Consider the following 21722-nt stretch of genomic DNA (forward strand, 5'->3'; position numbering starts at 1 on the left):
GAAGCTTGGCTGCTGCAGAACCAAGCTTCTGCCTTCTGCCCCCGCAGGGGAGAGCGGTGGGCGGGGGGACTGAGTGGGGCTGGGGGCCAGGACCGCGGCAGGGAGCTGCGTGCCACTCAAAATCGGCTCGCGTGCCGTAGGTTGCCGACCCCTGATTTAGATAATACCTTTCAGTTTACCCAGTACAGAGTCCAGCTGGAAAGAAAGGGATTAAAAAGTATAGTTTTCTGCTAACTAATAAAGCTGCTGTTTCAAGCACAAAATCAACCAATCACTTGTTTCTTCTCCTATTAAGACTGATCAGAAACTGGAGTTGCTGTTGAGTAACTGTAATCTTGCTCCATTTAGTCAACTTTTTGCTTATTGGAAGAATGATGATTAAGGGCTCTGTGTTGAACTTTTTGATTAAACTGCATACACATAAGTTTTCTTTCTTTAGGGCTCCTACAGGACAGGTACTTTGGCTACGCAAAGTTCCACCACGGGGACATCTATTAATGTGGGCTCCTGTCCAAGCAAAAGACTTAGTTTAAGTTAACAGGACTTATGAAGGTGCAGGAGTCTGTGCTAACGTATCTATTTAAGGGATTAAGGATTAAGACTCCACACATTACTTTTCGGGTCAGGTTTGGCATGTCAATAGAGTCAAATATTCTCCTTCATAGTCCCCCAAAACCGGTGATTTGCATGGAACTAACTCTATCAATAAAATGTTGTGTTGGACTTCCTGCAAGATATCATATGAATCCACCCTGTCCCTCTCTCTAACTCCCCTGCCCTTAATCTAGTCGTCATCCTCCTCCTCCTCCACCACCCTTTGATTACCAATCTTGTGAGTGAGGCACGATATCTCAGATGCAGCTATTCTGCATTTCCTAGGTGGGAATCTGCCCTGCGCGCGCCAACCCCTCCCCACCCCCCACATATAGGCAACTGGGATGATTTGATCCATGGAAATTAGAAATAAATCAGATCTATTTTCTAGTCCACCCTTGATAATGCACAGGAGAGTGGATTTCCAATACCGGGATGGAAATACCATACATTTTCAAAAGACAAAATGAAAAATTGAGAATGTTTCTAGGCCAGACCAGGTTCATACAGTATTCTGTTTCAAAGATGCCGCCACCCTCAGTGCACAATGCTAAGAGAAACCGCTTCGATTAATGCAAAAGGGGTGGCAGAAATGCCTCAATTGATGCTTTTGCAGCTGTCACTTTTGATGCCCGAAAGCCTGATACTTTCATCTCCTATGCTACTGGTGCCAATATACACCCGTGAAAGAAGAGACAAGGGCACACACCGGATCTTCAAATGTCAAGGAGAAAACAGTCAATCCCTGCCCCCTCCCAAGCAACCTAACTGTTGAAAAAGAGCATTAAAACACTTCCACCTGCTATGTCACTACAGCCTTGAAAAGAACTCACAGAAAAGCAAAAGAAAAACAAACACGCAGTCTGTAAATTGGAACAAAATCATACATGCTATTTATCTAGTAACGGGGAATATTGTAAACCTGAGACAGGAGAACTCTGGTGTGAAAGAGGTTAATGGATAGAGCAATTCTCCTCACAATGGTTTAAGGAAAAAAAGGAATGGAAAGTGATGTTCACACCTGGTGATGAAAAAAAAATTCCCTTTGTACCCAATACATTACAGCCTAATCCAAATCCCAGTGGAGAGACTCCCACTGACTTCAGCAAAAGTTGCTTCATGCCCTTAGTGGGGAGAAGAGAATAATCCTTGTGAACATGTAGAATACCCCTTGCAAGTGAGCCTGGGGCCTTCTACAACAAATTCTGCAGTTTATAGCTTCCTGGAGGCAACTATAATTTATGCTGACAATTCTTCTAAAATTTCTAAGATAAAATTATATTTTACTTCTTTGGGCTGGTCTGTCTGTCCCCAATCTCCTTGAGTTATATATCCGCTCAGTCCCTCCCTTTCCCCTTGGGACTGTACCTGGTATTGTACATTCCCTGAAGTGCACAAAAGAGATCTAGGAGACAAGTTACACAAGGCTGGTATTTTATTCTGATTTCCATAGGAAGCCTCTCCTTTTTTGTTCAAATTCTACAAAATTGGAACCATCCATAGCAGAAGTAAATCCATCATCGAACACTAATGTGCAATAGGGGTAGGGTGAACAGTTGTGTAAACAGCAAATATTAAAGTGATCTAATTTTATGCTTCTACCATGTATTTAACATTTTTAAAAATCCTTTAAGAAGCAAGCCCTTCCCTTTTAGCACTCTCTTTCCTGGAGATCTGCAGTGTGCTCTGATTTTAGCCTTAGCCTGAATGGAGGAGTGACAGTGTCTAACTAGGTAGATATCAGTCACAACACAGAAGTCAGATGCCGGCCAAAAGGGACACAACAAACAGAATGAATCATGCGTTTGAAATGTTGACTATATTTTTGTTTGGAACCAGTGGTATAAAACCCTTTCCCTGTCTTTTTAAAATTCTGCAGCTGGTAGGCAACTCTGCAATAAGTAAACAATTCCATGGCAAATTGGGCAATCACAGATTTTTTTTGTAGAAAACTGTAGGCCTCGGATATTGTACAGCCAACAAAAATAAATAACAAAATCCTAATGTTTATTTTTATTTTGAAATCCTTTGTTTTCATTTTTGAGACTCAATTACACTAAAGATGTAGTGGCAAAGTAAGTAAAGTCAGTCCTAACGACGCATTCACTACCATCCCATTAATTAACCAAGAACATCCACCATGTGGCATGCTAATTAGAAAAAAACATGCATAAGTGAGATCTAAATCCTCAGCTTTCTGTTATTTGCTGCAACTGCAGGGTTTTAGCACAGACCCTGCATATTGGTTCAATGGTCTGTGTTTTGCCAGGTATTGGTATCATGTCACTTTTCATTACAAAATTCATGGTGGTAAATATATCACTAGGAAGGAATTTAGAATAGATTCTCCCATGCATTTACTACTGAATCCCTACATGACAGTGGAGTGAATCATCTTCTCCCTACTTCCTTAGCCCCTTACATTAAGTCTCTAGTATGACTACATGTGCTCTGCAGATTTCTGATCCCATTCAAAATGCCCTCAAGGAGAGACATTATTTCCCCATGGCTGTATTTGTATTCAGCTAAAAAAATCAAGAACCCTTGCAAAGTCAAGGGAAATCAATCAAGAGGGCCTCTGGTTCTACAGTGAATAGAATATATTGAATAAATGTTACACTGGAAGCCTCAGTAGTTTAACCCTATGGGATGAGATTTTCCAGTGTGTTCTGTGTTAGTCCAACTCTGCTTCCAATGAAGTTACCACTTACTTCTATGGGAGCAGAGTTAAAGCAATGCAGAGCACTTCTGAAAATCCCCTCCTCAGAACACAATCTAATTTTCAGGGGCATAACAACTGAAAACTGAACCTTTTCTAAAGCAGCAGCTCTCAACCTTTACAGACCACTGTACCCCTTTCAGGAGTCTGATTTGTATGATTTGTGTACCCCCATGTTTCACCTCAGTTAAAAACTATTTGCTTACCAAAACAGACATAAAAATACAAGTGTGTCACAGCACACTATTAATGAAAAATTGCGTACTTTCATTTTTACCATATAATTCTAAAATAAATCAATCGGAATATAAATATTGCACTTACATTTCAGTGTATAGTATATAGAACAGTATAAACAAGTCATTGTCTGTATGAAATTTTAGTTTGTACTGACTTTGCTAGTGCTTTTTATGTAGCCTGTTGTAAAACTAGGCAAATATCTAGATGAGCTGATGTACCCCTTAAAAGACCTGTGTACCCCCAGGGGTACAGGTATCCCTGGTTGAGAACCACTGTTCTAAAGGCATGGAAATTGGGATTGGATGGGTTCTGCAGCTGAGGAAAAGATTCAGCCTAAGCGCTTGTGAAAGGGAAAATTCACCAGCTGGTGGGGATGGTGGCTAGGATAACTACTTACAGTGGACGACTACATCGTGGTGTGGAGAATAAGTATTTCTGATGGGGGAGGTTGCCAGCAGAGAGGTTGGGGGTTGAGGACATAATGCTTTTGACATGAGGAACTGAGAAGGAGATGCTTGGTAGGGATTAGTACAGAAGAGCTTGGCTGCAAGCAAGGTCATGATCAGGATGCTTGTTGTCAGAGGGGATTCTTAGACATCCAAAGTACTCCTAGGGGAACTCTGCACAAAAAAATTAAAAATTTTGCAAAATTCTGCAAATTTTATTTGTCAAAATAATGCAATAATCACACGAGTTTCAATTGTTTTGGTAAGTTATTTAAACTACAACACAGAAAAATGTCACAACTATTCAACATTTCCTAAACACATGAAAGTTAAATTACAAATACTTGGTAACTAATACACTTTGAATTCCAGGGCAGGCCTGGGCTGCCGGGGAAGAGAAGCGTGTCCCCCGCAGATTTCTTTTGCGTTTTTCTGCGCGGGGGGCACAGAAATATGTGGGCCATATGAATTCTGCGCCCCTGTCAGGAGTACATCCAAAGCAACAACTACATAAAAAAAATTACAAATCAGTTCCAACATAACTTATTAAATTTTAAAAAGCTACCAATATACACATTTTGCATCTTGCTAGCAAATTACACTGCTCAAGACCATTATTCCCCTTCACTCTCATCCCTACCATGCTCTGTTGTGCCTTATTTTACTGACATTGTAAATTCCTTGGTGCAGCCCCCTTTGTTTTCTCTTTCACCTATAAAGAACACACTTCCATGGAGCTATGTACATACAGCAATAATATTTGGGGATTTCATCTCTTAGGATGGACAGAGGTTGTGTTGTCAAAAGGCAGGGAGTTGGATTTTTCCTCAGTTTGTAGGTGTTACAGCTGGATAAAATGCTGTGTATGGACCATTTCTTTCTTTCTTTCTTTCTTTCTAATTAATGAAGGATGTACTAAAGTATTTCAGCAATGATGGGATTTACAACTCTTACCCTCGTTTTTCTTTTTCCTATTAGGGACATGATTCCGCCACCTTTCACCTTTTCCGCCACCTGTTCCTTTATAGTTTAGTCCATGAGTTGTTGCATCGGTTTTATTGGAACTCTTCACAGAGAAAGAGGATAGCAACAGGCTCTCTATTAGTAAAAACTTTTAGTTGGGAAAAGAAATGGGGCAGTGGCCTAAATTTTGATGAGATCAAGGTAAGAGGAGGGAAAAATTAAGCTTCCAGAGTTTAGAATTTAAAAAATGAATAGAGACAACTTTAACTTATCCACCCTACTTTTGATCATGTAAGTTATGCTCTGGAAGAGAGAGGGAGCAGTAAACTACTTGTTAAATCAGATTACTCATATTTTTCCTCTAGCCCTTTATTGGAAGATACACATACACAAAGTGTCAATGGATTTGAGCTGTGTATCTATTTTGAGATGATTTGACGATACGGGCGTGCAAAAATCAAGTGAGACAATCACTTAACAGGCCCTCTCACTTAAATTAATGAAAACACTCATGTTCAGGAATATGTAGAGCACAACTGAAAACAGGAGAACAACCACTGTATTACATTATCCTTTCAATCAATTCTTTAATGCAACACTTCTGTGTGCAAAAAAATATAGAGAGTTTTGCCTAACCATCAGGACCTATTGTGATGGTAGGAAAGGAAGTCAGGCAGCAATGAAAATGCTGACTCAAAAATACAGGAATTAAACTAAATGACTATATAAGACTTGGGATTTTTTGCATGGGAAGTCTTAACAGGGAGTATTTTAGTTTTACTGCTGGGGGGGATGGTTAACTCAACTCCTCCTCACCCCCCAAAAACAAGCAATGGTCACAATGTAAGCAATTGCAGTGAAATTTAATTAAACAGTCAGAACTGAATGAAATTTTTCAGCAGAAACTTTTGGGGGAGGGGCAAAAATGCAGATTCAGCAACACTGAAATGTTCTGCAAATTTGTGTTAGTTTCAAATTGTTCCTGTTGGAAAACCACAAACAAAAGTTTAAAAAGTCAAAATGTTCTGATTCTTCAGTACAAAACAAATTGTTGTTTCCAAATTTCCATCAATTAAAAATAAAGGAAAATGCTCATAATCAATCCAAAACATTTTGTTTCAGGTTGAACAAAATGTTTCATTTGATGATTTTGTTTTTCAATAAGTTGAATAATATTTTTTTCAAAACTGCCAGTGAACCAAACCATCAGTTATTCTTACAGCCTGTAATGGGCTGCACTCAGCTCTCACAAGCACCCCTCCTGGTCGGGTGTGTCTGCAGTCTTTAAACAGTACCAGTCCTGGGATTGGGCCGTACCCCTAGGGCTTCCTCCCTGGAGGCAATGGTTTCACTCTCTTGGTCTGTTCTGGCCCCAGCTCTCCAGCTAGGCCTCTTAACAGTTCAGTTCCCCTTCTGGGGGTTTCTCTCTGTCCAGTTGTAGGCCACTTCACCAATGGCCTACTGGGGGAAATCCAGGCCACCCACTACTCTGGGTCCCAGACCAGGGACCCTAAGAAGAGCAGCCATGTCCCTTTAGCTAGACTGCTTTCAGTTCCCTGGGCCACTTCCCCGTGGTCCCAGCTTTCAAGGATGCTTCACACTTAGCTCATGGCTCTTCTGTGTTCAGGCCCAGCAGCCAGCCAGGAGTTCTTTCTTGCTGCCCTGTTCCTGCCAGCACTGAGCTGTCCATGGTGTTGAAGCTCCCTTTGGCCAGCCAGGAGCACCAGCTGTACTCTCTCGCTCCAGCAAGGAACTGCCTGTCTCTGGCCCTGCAGCTCCTTTTTATATGGCCTTCCTGGGCCCCAGCTGGCAGCCTCTCTGATTTGGCTAGCCCTTTTCAGCCTCTCTAGGCTGTTCAGAGGACTTAGCTCTTCTGCTCCTTTCCTGGGACAGGTGTGGCAGGACACTCAGGCCTCCAGCAGGGGGCTTCTGGGCCTAGTCCACCCCATCACACCTCCCTAAAAATATGCTGTTTTACAGCTGATCTGGGATGTTCTGTAGCCAGGAACCTGCACCAGGGTTTACCGCTTTACAGATGTGATAAATCCAGGATGAATCTAGCCCTATAAGTACAGAGTAAATGACTTCTGCTTACTGAATGGAACTTCCCTACAGACTTTCTAGCTCTGAAGGAATATGGTTCTCAGAACTGAAGGTTCAAGACATTTTTTCTTCTAACCTCAAGATACAGTTGCCTTTTGACGAAGAAGAATTCTCAGTGAGGCCAGTTACAAAGCTTTCCTCATTTTGGAAAGTTTGTGGACTACTTTTCAGTAATTACCGTTGAAATTTGGTGATTAGGAAGATCTTTTTTAGACATTTTATCTTAAAAACAGCATGTAGAACTAGTCCTTAAATTTATCATGATCATTTGTTGTACAGTGTTTACAAATTAATGCACATCATGGGGAAGAGAAGCCGCAGTTTGGGCACCAAGAGTCTTGTCCTGTTCCCATTTGTTTTAGTGGAGCTGAATTGTGCTTTTCAAACATGGGTCCTGTGCTATAAGGTACCCACCCTCTAAAGCACATATTAATTATTAGTTGCTTGTTTTTCCATAGAAAGGTTGTGTGGTAGAGAAAGAGAATCACTGCTTACATGAAGTGTGCTGAATGATCTGTTGATAATTAATACTCAGTTTTTACCCAGCCAGTCCCAGTCTCCCACCCCAACTCCCAGTGCTAGTTCCCCTCTCCTGCTCCCCTCCTCCCAATCTCTAGACACAGTTCCCCCCTCCCAGACTCCTTTTCCTTATCTACTCTCTTGTCCCAGGTCCAGCTCTTGTCCCTCTCCATTTCTACTCTCTGTTGCTTGGGCCCAGCATAGAAAGCACACAAGAAAAACTCTCCCTGTTTTCAGATCTGATGCCTGGATCCAGCCCCTGCCTGGCCCACAGCAGCCCGGAGCTGCAATTGCAGGGAAAGTCCTGCTCCACCCCTGCAGCTCCACACTGGAGCATGCTCGTTGTGGACAGAATCTCTGGAAATTTTATCTGTGAAGCTCTAAGAAGTCTCTGCTGAGCATGTGTGAACTATGGTTTTTCAACCGCTTATAACTTGGCCAAATTTTGGTGGATTTTCGCAGGGGCAGCAAAAGGCACATACCTGACATAAAGATCACACTGGTGCAAGGTATGGGGGCACTAGAACTGCTCAAAGAAAAGGCTGCCAGAATTTTTGACAAGGGAGGAAAAACAACAATTTCCCTATCTTCATTCCTTGAAATGGCTGAACCATTTTGGCTGAAATTTTCCAAACATATATGTACAGCCTCAGGATGACAAATAGCATAGAAAATTGCATTCCAAATGGTTACTTTGGCAACCTTAATAATAAATGGCGCTACCAGCCCTGACTAATACACCATAATAATTGCTTTTCTGTGATGGCTCACACAATGCATTAAGGTACTGCCTTATTTAGGGCTAAAACTATTCCCTCCTCTGCAACTACAGAGAGCCCTAACCTACTTGAACGAGTGTAATTCTGTACACACTACACTGGGCAGGATATTTTAATCCTAGATAGACTCCATCAATAGTGTAGTTGGGTGTAAACAGAGCTTACCCACCTCTCATTTGGGGAATATGGATTTTATCTCAGGCTAGTTTACCAACTTATTTTTTTACTACTACAAACTGGTCCCCATGTCCACTGCACATCCCTCCCAATTCTAATTCAAATATTTGACCTTAAAAGAATAAAATTCTATATACCCGAAGATTTATCCACTTCTTTCCTAGGAAATATGATGCATTTCCCTATGCTGAATATTACAATTATCCACAATTATCTAATAATAAATTAATGGGTAGCTACTTTTTTTTGTAGCAAACTTTCAAAATGTATAAAATCTTTCATGAGATGCAATTATCATAGACAAAAGCCAAAATTTTCAAACTTGGGTGCCCAAAATCAGACACATATCCACATGAATTTAGCTCCTACACATACGGTCACCCACACTCGAAATTTTTTGTTATGCTTCAAAATTAATAGGAATTTTATTTTACTATTCATTTCTGCATGATAATGTTCAGTTTTTCTTAGGTAACAAAGGGATTTTGCCTAAAGCAGTTCTTCCATATTCCTGCATGGTTACTTCTACATGGAAGCATTTCCACAAAACAGAATTTAAAATTAAATCAAGATTCATTGTTTATTTGTGTCAGTCTATCCCTACAGCTTTTGTAGATCTACAAAATAGATGTCTGAATAACTGAAACTGCACTAGATAAACAACTAAACCAGTTATGGGACAATGGTACAATTTCCTCTCTTTATTCTATTACTGTACCCCACATTAGAGTTAACATTTGCCTCCTCTCCGGGGAATTTTGAGAGCATTCTTGGCCTTCTCTGCATTTTTAAAGATCAAATTTGTTACATAATAAAAAGAACATATTGTAAATCTATTTATCTATACACTGTAAGACAGTTATCTTCAGTATATTCCTTGCTAATTCACCAGTGTGCAATTGGGACATTTACAGCTTCTCCCAAAAGTTCATCCAGGAAGCCGTATATTTTTGGCAGCTACATTGTAGTATGTTAATATAATATGTGAAAGCTTAAAGTCATACACTGAAAATTAGAAAGTCTCTAATAAATGAAACCTAATACGTTTGTAAATAGACAGTTTTTGTATTTCTGTTATTGTTGAAGTACAAAAACATGATAAGAAAGAGGCAGTAGAAGAGTATGTAATAAAAAGCAAGATATCTAACATTTAGAAACATAAATAACCTAAACCCCCAAAAAGTAACCAGATGGAGAATAAGTAAATGCCCAGAAAAGTGTAGGTGAATTTATGTAATTTATGTAATATGAGTAAAGGCTAAAAACACAGGAGGAGTAACATCAGAGAGAGAAGTGCATAAAATTTGACAGACCAGATTAAACCATTGGTCCATCAAGTATGTGCCCAGCCTTCGGCATTGGCCATTACTCAACGCTTCAGAGGAAGGCAAAAACACCCATAATGCACCCACTCAAATAAGCAATGCTATACACTGAGGAAAGCATTCCTTCAACCCCTGTGGCAATCAGTTTACTCCCTGAAGCATGAGATTAGATTACCCTTATTTTAGCATGCATAACTACAAGTGTTATTTCTTGTCATAAAGTTATCCTGTCCTTTTAAAAATCCAGCTACGGTAGCTGACTCTATGACCTTGTGTGGCAGTGACTTCTGTGCTGTGTGTGGAGGACAGGAGACCAAAAGGCATAGAAGAGGAGCAATTTTTCCCCTTGATCTATCTGTGTAAATCCCAATAATCTTAAACAGAGGTATGTGCATGCAAGGAAAAGTCTGCAGACATAGTGTATATGAATGTAAGAGAGAGAGAGGTGTTGAATGATGGAATGGAACCTAGGGTTTTCAAACAAACATGGTTAATAATTTATATACATCTGAAAGGGTATGTTAAGAATCTGGTTTCAGTTAGGGTTTCTGTGGACCTGAATAAATCAAACAAGGTGTGTGTACATGATAAGAGTGTCCAGAAACACCTCACTGGAATTTCAGGGTCAAATTCTGCTCTCTTGTACAGTGATCAAGTGGAACCCCATAAATGGCAGTGAGATTGAACAGCTGCAAATGAGGGCAGAATCTGATCCACTGTAGTCATGCATGATGTGAAATATATTATCCTTTACACTATAATCTATCCCTCTGCTGTATACAAGAATATTTCTTTGCAATTTCTTTTTTAAATGAACTTTAGTCCAAGGAGGAGCCACCATTGGCTGCCAGAGAAACTCAAGCTGGCAGGAGCCAGGACAAGCAGCATCCTCAGCAGAAACTCTGTGTGCTCTAAACTCCTTTTACCCCTCTCTTACCTCACTCCCACTCCACCTGCCCTCCATGTTCCCCTTCCCTCCTTCCTGCTTATCCTCCATCCTAGCTCCCATATGTATTTCCCTCCCTTCTTTGTTCGCTCTTCCTGCCTTTGTCTTTTTGGTTAGCCAATCCCATTCTAACAAAACTACCAGAAAATGTAATAAACAGAAAACATAACCCCCTGAAAAAGAACTGTGGTGCTAATATGTCATTTGCAAAACAGTACTCTGTTCACTGTGCATATGTTATATCCCTTTCCTCTACACTGTGTCTGCCATGCCTTTGCGGTGGGGATTGTCTCTTAGGGTATGTCTTCACTACCCGCCGGATCGGTTGGCAGCGATCGATCCAGCGGGGATCGATTTGTTGCATCTAGTCTAGACGCGATAAATCGACCCCTGAGCACTCTCCCATCGACTCCTGTACTCCAGCTCTGTGAGAGCCACAGGCAGAGTCGATGGGGGGAGCAGCAGCAGTCGACTTACCGCAGTGAAGACACCACGGTAAGTCAATCTAAGTACGTCGACTTCAGCTACGTTATTCATGTAGCTGAAGTTGCGTAACTTAGATCGATTCCCCCCTCCTGCCCCCCAGTGTAGACCAGGGCTAACTCTGTGTTTGCATAGCAACTAGTACAATGGGGCTTTGTTCACTAAATAATAGTGAAAGATGCTAAGACTGACAGCTTTGGATACCGAAATCCTTTATACTCACAGAACAGGTACAGAACAGAGAGAAGCAGTGTAATCTTCCCGCCTATCCCCTACCAGTATGTTTCAACCATGAACTGAAGGAACCACCTCTGGTGTGAGCAAGTATTTTATCCTTCAAGCTGCTCAGTCCATAGACCCTACCATGGGATACTCAAGAAGAGTGCTAATTAGTATCCCCGGTAACATATTCTTGTTCTATTATATGTCCACTGAGAAGATCACCACTGAGTAGGCATATAAAGCTCATAAGAGCAGAACAACCATCATACTGAGTCAGACTAATGGTTCATCTAGCCCTGTCTTCCAACAGTCGTCAGCACCTGATGATTCACAGGGAATTAACAGAACAGGGCAATTATTGAGTGATCCATCCTTTGTCATCCATTCCCAGCTTCTGGCAGTCTGAGACTTAGGGACACTCAGAGCATGGGGTTGCATAATGAGTAACAAGGCATATATGAGTAACCTTTCTGTGGACACACAATAAAAAGATTGTGAAGAGGAGATCCACAGAAATAAAGGCCTTCAGCAGCTAACTCTTAAAAAAATTCCTTGATGGAGAACATTGTTCAAAATGTACCTATTTACACTCTTTCCAAAAATGTTACTACAAATTTAAGTATTTTCCAGGAATTTGTAACATGTGATTTTGTATATTATGAATTTGCTAAACATGTTTTTACCTGATGACATCCATCTAAAACACCTCCTAACTTTCATAAACAACAGTTTCTGAAATGAAAATGGAATTTTTAAAGAAGCAATTGTATACATCAAAGAAATGTATATCTATGCTGTCCATCACCCTAGTATCCAACTGTTTCCCATTGTAAGTCCTTTTCAGGTTTGCAAGAGAGCTGGAGGAAATCTGACACTGACTTAATGCATGTTTTACGTTTTACCTGGATGTAGCTCCTGTATGTTACCAAGCATTGCCTTTTTCTAAATTTAATATAAACTTTTATAGAATTTGAAAATAAAGACTCGTATTGTTCCATAATTTGTGAAATGCAAATCATTAAATTAATTAGATCAAGATTCGATTTGCTGCTTACCTACTTTCCCATTCTCTAAACTGTGCCAAACCAGCCCAAACATGTAAGTAATGTCAACTCACAGAGTGTAATTAATACTTCCTTTCTCCCATGCTTTGTCAGTCTTATCTATATAGATTGTAAGCTCTCCAGGGCTGATTCTTTACACAGTGACTAGCACAATAGGGTATGGATCTCAGTTGGGGCCTTTAGGTACTACAATAATACAAATAATAGCTGTGAAAAATATTATACTTGTAATATTTTGTCTCAGTGTGGTACTAATTTTTGAGGTTCTTCATCACTATTTATATTATTATTCCAAAGCACAAAGGATCTAAGGAACCAAAAGTACATATTTTTTATTTGACTTTGATTTAGATACTATAGAAAATTATCTGTAGAATATTGATTACTCTCTGTCTCATTCTCTTCCACTGTGTGCTGTCTACAAACCTATGTCCTGGAGGCTGCAAATTGTTCTTTTCAGACAAGTCAATTATGGGGACTTAAAGAAACGGTGGCAATTTCAGCACTGGGAAGCAGCTGAAATGTCAGAAGAAACCCTCCATGCCGAAGATTCTTCCTACTGAGAGTTGCTAGGGACTACTGATATTATAAACTCACATCCTGATAATATGCATTGACATTTTCTCTAATTCCAGAAAGCTCCAGCATAGACTATTATCTTACAACCAGCAAAGTATTATGCACCCAGCTTTTGCTCAAATTAAAACTGTGTAATGTAACACAGATTAAATCAAATTCACACTTTACAAAAAGATCATTCTAGACAGCAAAACATGGACCATCTTTGCTTTTGGAAATATGGGTGGTTTTATAAAAGCTTTTGTATTTCTGGTAATGTCTCTCTTTTATTCATTTTAATTTTCCTGATAACATTCTCGGTTCCTGAAAAGGGGCTGGTCTATACAGGACAGTTCGTGTGCAGTAAGCCTGGGTGTGAATTTCAAGCGCACTAGCTACTTTGCACTAACTCCCTGCAGGAATACTTTTACTGTGCACTAAGGGTGCCCTGAGGCGGTTTAGCTTAGTACACCTCCAAACGTATTAAACTACAGTACACAAAGGCACTCTTAGTGTGCAGAAGAGTGTCCGTATGGGGAGTTAGTGCAGAGTAGCTAGTGCCTAAAAGCAAGTGCACACTAGCTATTAGAGGATTTTTTCCCCCGTGTAGACAAGCCCTCAGTGTCTGATCTAATCACTATCTTGGGCTGACCTGCAGCCTGAGATCAGAACCACCTCCATATTTAGGCAATGGCCAGTTCTTGGCAGCTCACGGGCCCAGTGAAAGGCTAGTGTGCAGGTTACTGACCCCACCAAAAGTCCCTGGAATGAGTCATGATGACCCTAACTACTGCTATGATACTGTCTCTGAAGCATCCTTTCCCATTCATTCATAGACCTCCCTTCTTCTCCAATCACTTGCATTAGAGGAAATGGGGAAGAAGACTCAAGGGCTTGTGGAAGACAACAAACAGATACAGACAAGCTCCAGATCTATAAATTCTTGTTTTCCTACACATGGAAGTAACAAAGAAATCTCAACTTTCTCCCACCATAGCAGCCACTAAATAATGCCCTGCTGAACTATTCTAAACAGTGAATAACCTAGAATAACCACTCAGCTCCAGAACCCAGTACCCTGCAATGAACGTGCAAACTACTTCTTGGAGAAAAGTCACCTGAGGACATCCAAGATGGCTTGTCAGGACACCAAGAATCATAAAATGGACATAGGTGCAGTAACACAATACAGTCCATTTCTGAATTGAGCCTATTCACATACCAGGAAATCCTAAAAAACACAACAGAAAAACTGAGCCACCATCTTCAACTCTAACTAAACTTTTTTGAAAGAGAGAGTTGAGCAACACAGCGTTTCACAAATAGCAACATTTTTCACTTGTTTATTCACTACCCAATGTAAAACAATGGTCCAAAATGCAACCCCAGATTTCAATGTGCAACATCCAATAAAGGCAGTGAGAGTTGTGTGTGCAGAACTACGAGCAGGATTTGGCCAAAATACAAATGGTCTCTGACAGGCCCTGCATTACCATCTTCCTACTGCAGGTTTTGTGTATCCTTGCAGGGCTGGTGGGCTATCCAACAGCACTATCCTTCTAACCAGTAATTTAGGGGTCAGTTCTGCTCCTCTTGACTTTAATAATGTAAGATCTAGTCACAGAAGAAGTTTTATATTTTTGAGTGTTTTAAGTCTGAGTACACTTTCTTCAAAGCAGCAATGTGAGCTGCTGGAAATTACAGTGCATCAAACTACAACCACCAGTCAGCAGAATGCTGCTGAATAGCTCATTAGCCCTTCACAGTGTCATAAGACTTCAAAAAGAAAAGATAGAACATACAAGTATTTCGGGAACTTTAAATCCCCAGGAAGTGGGAAGATTTTGGGGTTGGCAATACAGGATGTTCTTGTGTGGAAAAATCCTGTTTCTCCTGCAAGAACTGCATTACATGATAGCGAAGAATTCAGACTAAGATCTCAACATTCTTTGAATCCATGAAACATGAGCTCTGTCTCTCTCTCTGGTTGTGTTATTTATGTAAATATAATTTTTCTAGGTCAGTAACCTGTGTCTACAATCAGGAGACTGCCACTAAGTCCAGACACACTACATTCTAACAGCACTAGACTTGTGCCACAAATTAACAAAAACATTAGAAATGAAAAGTTCAGTGGTTACTATGTTAAGGGATATATATACATTTCTAAATGCTTTCCCCGGTTTTTGAAATAAGCCTCCCCCTGCTCTCCCCAAGCTGCAAACAATACTTTGTTCCAATTGTTTATATCACACTCCTGGAGGGAATAAGGTGGTGGAGTCTCAAAGAAACATTTTCCCCTAAGGAATCCTCCAAAGCTCTCTCAAAACTCTAAAGAATTTTCCCCCTTTTGACTTAGCAAATTTCAACTGGTGTGGAGTAGGAGTTTGATTTGTATAAGTATGCAAGATAGACAGCATATCTGAACTGCTGGAGAGGATTCTGATCCCAGGTCTATCATTTAATTGAATAAATACTTATCCAAACAGTAGTGAACATCAAAAATACTGGGGGGTTTTTTGTTTTTGTTTTTTAAAAAAGGTCATTCTAAACCTACTGTAGCTTCCTCATCCTCTAGCCTCATGACAGGTCAATAATTCTTCTAGTTGAGAAGGACTGGACATAAGTCCCTTCCAATCAGTGCTGCTGCTTACCTGATGAGAGGTGATGTGAAATAGTCTCACCACATTCCCCAAGTCAATCAAACCAAGCCTTCCCTAATGGCAACGTAGAGCACTATTACATAATCAGCAATTTGGCCCAGTTCATTTTTGCTTGTTTTCTATTTTTTATATGTTATTTCAAATTAATATATTTCCATCACAATGTTTTAAAATATAGTTTCTAGTCCGCCACCTTCATAATATATTTTAGCCAGGATTTTTTTTAAGCTGAAACAAGAACTGCAGACACAACCATAACGTCACTTGCATGAGTATTGCTGCTATAATATAAAATATGACTTCTGTATTTTGAGATCAGTAGGTGAAAAATATTGCCAAAGGAATGCAAAACTCACCAAGAAGATTGTAATATATATTGTTTGCTTCACAATTATGACAACAATATTTTTCCGCAGAGAGGGATATTTCACAGCTTCTGGGCATAGTATATCTTCATCTTGATCCGAGGGGAGATACACATATAAATCCCCTATCCACTGAAATGAGGACAAACTCTTTTTTCTGAAATAGGTGCTCTCTTCCATGTTTTATTTTTTATTTTCAAATTTATTAATCTCTACTCTCAAAATATGCAATTCCTATGAATGAAAACACAATAATAATTCTTACCCCCCCCCAAATATTAATATGAACTTTGGCATTGACATGAGTTTTTCCAATGATATATTTTTTAAATCGCCATTCTTAAATCTTACTTCAGATTACCAAATATCACAAACTAACCTGTGGAACTCATTGCCATGGGATGTTGTGATGGTAAAAGTATGTCCGGGTTCAAAAAAGAACTGGATAAATTCATGGAGGATAGGTCCATCAATGGTAATTAGCCAAGATGATCAGGGATGAAACCCCATGATCAGAGAGGCCCTAAAACTTTGATTACCAGAAGCCAGGAGTCGAAGAAGGGGTGGATCGGTCCATAATTGCACTGAAGTGTATATTTCCCCTAAAGTTCTAGTACAGAGCACTGTTGGAAACAGGATACTGGGCAAGATGGACCATGGTCTGACCCAGTATGGCAGCTCTTATGTTTTCATCTCTATGAAATAAAGAGTAGTCATTTTCAGATAGTTTTTGGCATGTGTTAAACCTAAAGACTCTTTTACTGCATGCTGTATTATTTTCATTTATCTTTGCAAATGTTGTTTGCCATTTGATTTCATATTTACATGAAAAAAGAGTAAACAGTACTTTCCCAATACAATATGTATTGATTCCCTTGCCTTACATAAGGAAGATGGACAGATTGAGCCACTCTCCCTGAGGAATATCAATGGAGTAGAAAATGGTAAAAAATAAAATAAATGCACACACAGTGACATGCAAAAAGCAATTAATAAATGTTGTCAATAACAACAGAAATACACATGTAAATCATAAATTCTGAAAATCCAACTAATATAGGGCATATAGTGGGCCAACCTACAAACCTTTACACATGCCCAAGACTTTACTCATATGATTAGTCTCATTTAAGTCAATGGGACTACTTATACACATACACAACTTTTATTAGTCAATTATTTTCAGGATTGGGTTCAAAATTACTAAGAGTTGGATTCTGCCATCTTTGCTCATGTTGATTAGTACCTTTCATAGCAATTAGTCACAGTGATTTCAGTGGGACTATTTTTGGAGTAATACATGAACAAAGGGTGACACAATCCAGCCACAGAGATATCCCCACTCTCCATAATTACAGCCTAGCCATTAAGCTGCTATATTCTCTGAAATGAGCACATCTTCTGGAAACATTCTTTAGCATTCACTAGGAAGGGATGAGAACACTGTGGCATTACTGGTGGGCAGAAGCATATTCATACTGCATTGTTATCACATGAAGAAATAATCTCCATGACATGAATTCCATATACATGAAACCTTCAGGAAATGGGAGGCCAACAGTGCTCTAGTCTTCACTGCTGGGAGATATTGTATGTTGTGTTATATTTTTCTCTGACAGACTAAAGAAAATAAATCTTTCACATCACATTTGTTGGGGTATCCCAGAGACATATTAGGATTAGGCATTTTTCTTGGTGTTGACATTCAACATTAGGATACACTTTTTTCCTTCTAATTAACTTTTCAATGACAGTCACATATTTAAAAGAAATAGAATACTTTCCTTCAGGGCATAGATGCAAAATCTGCCCAATTTCCTCTCAAGGCACAGTGGAAACAAAGCATTATATTTTAACTCAATGTGGACTAGAATATCATCTGACATAAGAAATTTAAAGAGCATGAGATACAGTATGAAAACAGCATCCACTGCAGTGAAAAAAAAAAAAAGTCCTTAAACACCTGGTTAATACTGTCACTAAGTTAACCCTATAGAACACTGAGGCTTTTCACAGCTGTAACACCACCACACTTTGACTGATTAGAATTAATTGATTTGAAATATCTGAAGATATTTTATTTAGCAGCATTATTTTGCCTGAAGGAACTTTCTTAGCTTTGGCCATTTTGCAGGTCTGTATTATTTCATGCAATTTTTACCTAGCAATTTTTCAAAATCCTTTAAAAACATATGATAAATTTTTTATTAATGCAAGTGATGTTTCAAATTCTAATATTCCTAGCCATTAGGGGGAAAAATTAGTGATACACACAATGAAAAGATATTGATATATAACAAGAACGTAAATTACATTACAGAAGTACCTTATTTTACTAAACATTCATAATTCAAAGAATTTTGTAGCAAGTTTTAGATCCTGAACATCATGCCAGTAATGAAGGCACTGCAGACACTTACAGAAAAGTTCTAGAGTCTTTAACTGAAAATTATAACCCATCTGTAGTTTTACTAAACCATCCCACAGATTTCAGTAGCTTAAATATATCCCTGCTATAGAATTCTATAGAATGTTTTTCAGAAAATTCTACAGCAAGGATATCATTTTCTGTTAAATTCTATAGGTTTTTAGAGCAATTTTTAGAGACTCTAAAACATACTGATTTAATCTCTCTTAATGTCTATAGGACTTATCGTAAATGAGATATGTTTCATTCTGGTACAGGTTTCTGTTTTGGATATGTGTGTCAAAAGAATTCAAAATATCCACAGCATATTACTTACTGATGTGTAGAGGAAACCTTCTCCATTTAGGGCTATATACAACCCTGTCTTTACACCCTGGATAGCGACAACTCGTAGTCCCACTGGTATAAGGTTGAATAGAGCTGTAAATATAAACATGATCTGTCACAGATGAGAACTGATAAATAAAGTATTTGAATAATCAAAATCAAGAACAAAGAACAACTGCTACCGCCTTCACAAAAAGCTCTGATTTCAATAAAATTTTAATTAAGAAAGCATTGCTAAGTTAGTATTTAAGCTTTATGTTGCAAATTTAATTGGCAATTATTCCTGTAGCATTTTAGTATTGGCACAATTGCTAGCTAGCAAATAAAAAAGAATATCTCATAGGATTGCAAAGAGTACAATAGCATCACAATTTCAATGAATGGAAAATGCTGTAACCATATAAAGGTGGGGGAGGGGATAGAAACAATTTCTAAGTATAACATTTTGTCATCTATTAGTTTCATGCAGAAAGTGAGAGTAACAATCATAGATTATTCTCCAGAATGAAAATCTTTCCATTTTGCCCACAGTGAATTTTTTTCCCCTTAAACACTTAAATGTTATTGTACTATGAAGCACCCCCAGTAAAACTGCTTTCAGCAAGGCTATAGCCCCAGAACTGAAAGTGCAATAGATATTTTTGTTGAGAGCATCTTTGATATAAGGAATGGTACATAGACTCAGCATATGGGAAATCACTTAGGCTTCTATGCAGAAAAGTAATCAAGCACAGATTTTAAGCATGCACATGTACTTGAGCTGTCCTGAATAAGTATGCTTTCCGAAATTGAGGCTTTAAAGAGAAACAGCTAACAACAACTGTAGTAACAAAAGTACATAAATTTAAGATAAAAAGACAGCAATCATTTTTATAAAAGGCTGAAAAGAAAACAATATAAAGGTGCAAGTAGGGGGAAAAAAGACTTCAAAAATCTCAAAACAAAATCAACAAAAATCGAGAGAAAAACAGCATGACATTAATTTTATTGCCAACATTTAAGAGCCATCAGGATGGCGATGCTGTATAATGATGGCATAAATGAACAAGAAAGTTTAGAAATCTGTTGGCTGCAGTTCAAATTGCAAGTCCAAAATGGCAAATTGCACTTGTGCTACACTACATGGGAAAGATGGTAAATGCCATTTTATGACTCATGCCCAGCAAAACACCTGGCAGCGAAGATCTCCTTGAAAAAGACTTTAGTGTTCTGACTGACCACCTCCCTATATAAAAATGAAATAAACAAGGTATATAAACTATTAGTTTTTAGGCAAGTGAGACATGGACCAACTTTTATGCCAAATTACACCAGTAAGAATGCATGAGTTTGCTGGCCTGGATTATGAGATAAGATGCAAACTGTGCATCACTCAGGGTCTGGGGAACAGCCTCTGAGCCAGAGCTCATGTTGGACAGCTTTTAAGCCCTGGATGAGCTAGGAAGTGGGAGAGGCCCAGGCCCTTGGATGAAAAGCAAAGTACAACCTGTATGTAGACTAAAGACACATAAGCCCATGGTACCAGCAAGTTAAGTCTCAGGAGGTAAAACTGCATTTCAAAACACCCACAAAAGGTGCGGTGAGTTACCCAGCATTTGAAAAGGAATGTCATATATATGGCAAGAAAGTATGCTTCATGGTACAATCCCTAATTAAGATCCCAGAATTCAAACCCACATCAGAAAAAGGGGAAATGCATTCACTATCAACAAGGCAGACATGTAGCCTAGGTGCAAGAACTCCAGGTTGGTCAGGCAATGGCTACAGAGATATAAAGGAGACAATATTGACTCAGAGGAAGCTAACCACATCTACATAAACGGAGTAGAGTATATGGCCTTTTAGGATTGTAATACCCTAAAATATTCTCTCAACATATACCAACAACATTATCAGAAATATGCTCCTGCAATAGAAGAATACATGAAATGCGATCCTGTTAAGAAGAAATATTGCCACAGTGAAAAAGTTGGAAGATGCTGTGATAAAGCAGCCTACTTCCTGCAGTTTCAGAATGAAAAGAAAGTGCATAAAAAAGAACTCCAGAAGGTACAGAAAACAAATTGCTGGATTTATATAAGAGAAGAGTTAAGAGGTGCTATACAGAAAGTTATACCTAAGCCAAAAATTAGCATTAATATGTATTATTTGTATTGCTGTAGCTCCCAAGGACCTCGGTCAGACTAGGGGAGGTCTTATTGGTCTAGTCACTGTACAAACCTACAGTAAACACATGTACCTAATCTAATCTGAAACAAGATACCATGAATGTGACAAAGACAAGGAAGGAAGGGGGATGGGGAGTACAACAGGTAATGAAAAAGAAAAGGATCATAGGAGTACCTAAATTAGCTATTGCACAGTTTGGTGGCTTCTGAAGGTTCCAAATCATCTGAAAGTTTTAAAATAATAAGTAACACCAGTTATCCCCAACTGTCACACAGCAAAGACACCATTATTTGGATGGCTTCTTGTTAGGTGTCACAACAGAGTTGGGTCTTGGGTAGGGATCTGAAGGAGGAGAGAATTTGGAGGAGGATGAAGCCTTACAAAAGAATGTAAGGATATTATTCAATGACTAAAGGGATGCATGAAAAGAGCAAGGATGTATTCATGGAAGAAGCAGGCAAATGGGCATTCAAGAATGAGATAAAAAAATAAAACGGTAGGAAGAAATCTGGATGTGCATTAAAAGCATAATGTTTGTACAGCGCCTAACACAATGAGGGGTCCTGGTCCATGACTAGGGCTCCTAGATGCTACAGTAATACAAATAATAAATAACGATAACAGAGAGAAGA

The 21722-nt window shown here is 39.1% G+C and overlaps 1 protein-coding gene across 3 annotated transcripts in view; it reads right to left on the bottom strand.

Annotated features, from left to right (window-relative positions):
* Nucleotides 1–21722, bottom strand: part of FGF14 (fibroblast growth factor 14) — a 635254-nt gene that overhangs the window by 141695 nt on the left and 471837 nt on the right. For all 3 annotated transcript variants that reach the window (XM_024194177.3, XM_024194176.3, XM_024194175.3), the window contains one exon: nucleotides 18911–19014. In XM_024194177.3, coding sequence (XP_024049945.1) covers nucleotides 18911–19014 — 104 coding nt within the window. The remainder of the gene's footprint in view (nucleotides 1–18910; nucleotides 19015–21722) is intronic.

This window comes from Terrapene carolina, unplaced genomic scaffold (assembly GCF_002925995.2).
Source record: "Terrapene carolina triunguis isolate 2854851 unplaced genomic scaffold, T_m_triunguis-2.0 Scaffold21, whole genome shotgun sequence".
NCBI classification, from domain to species: domain Eukaryota; kingdom Metazoa; phylum Chordata; order Testudines; family Emydidae; genus Terrapene; species Terrapene triunguis.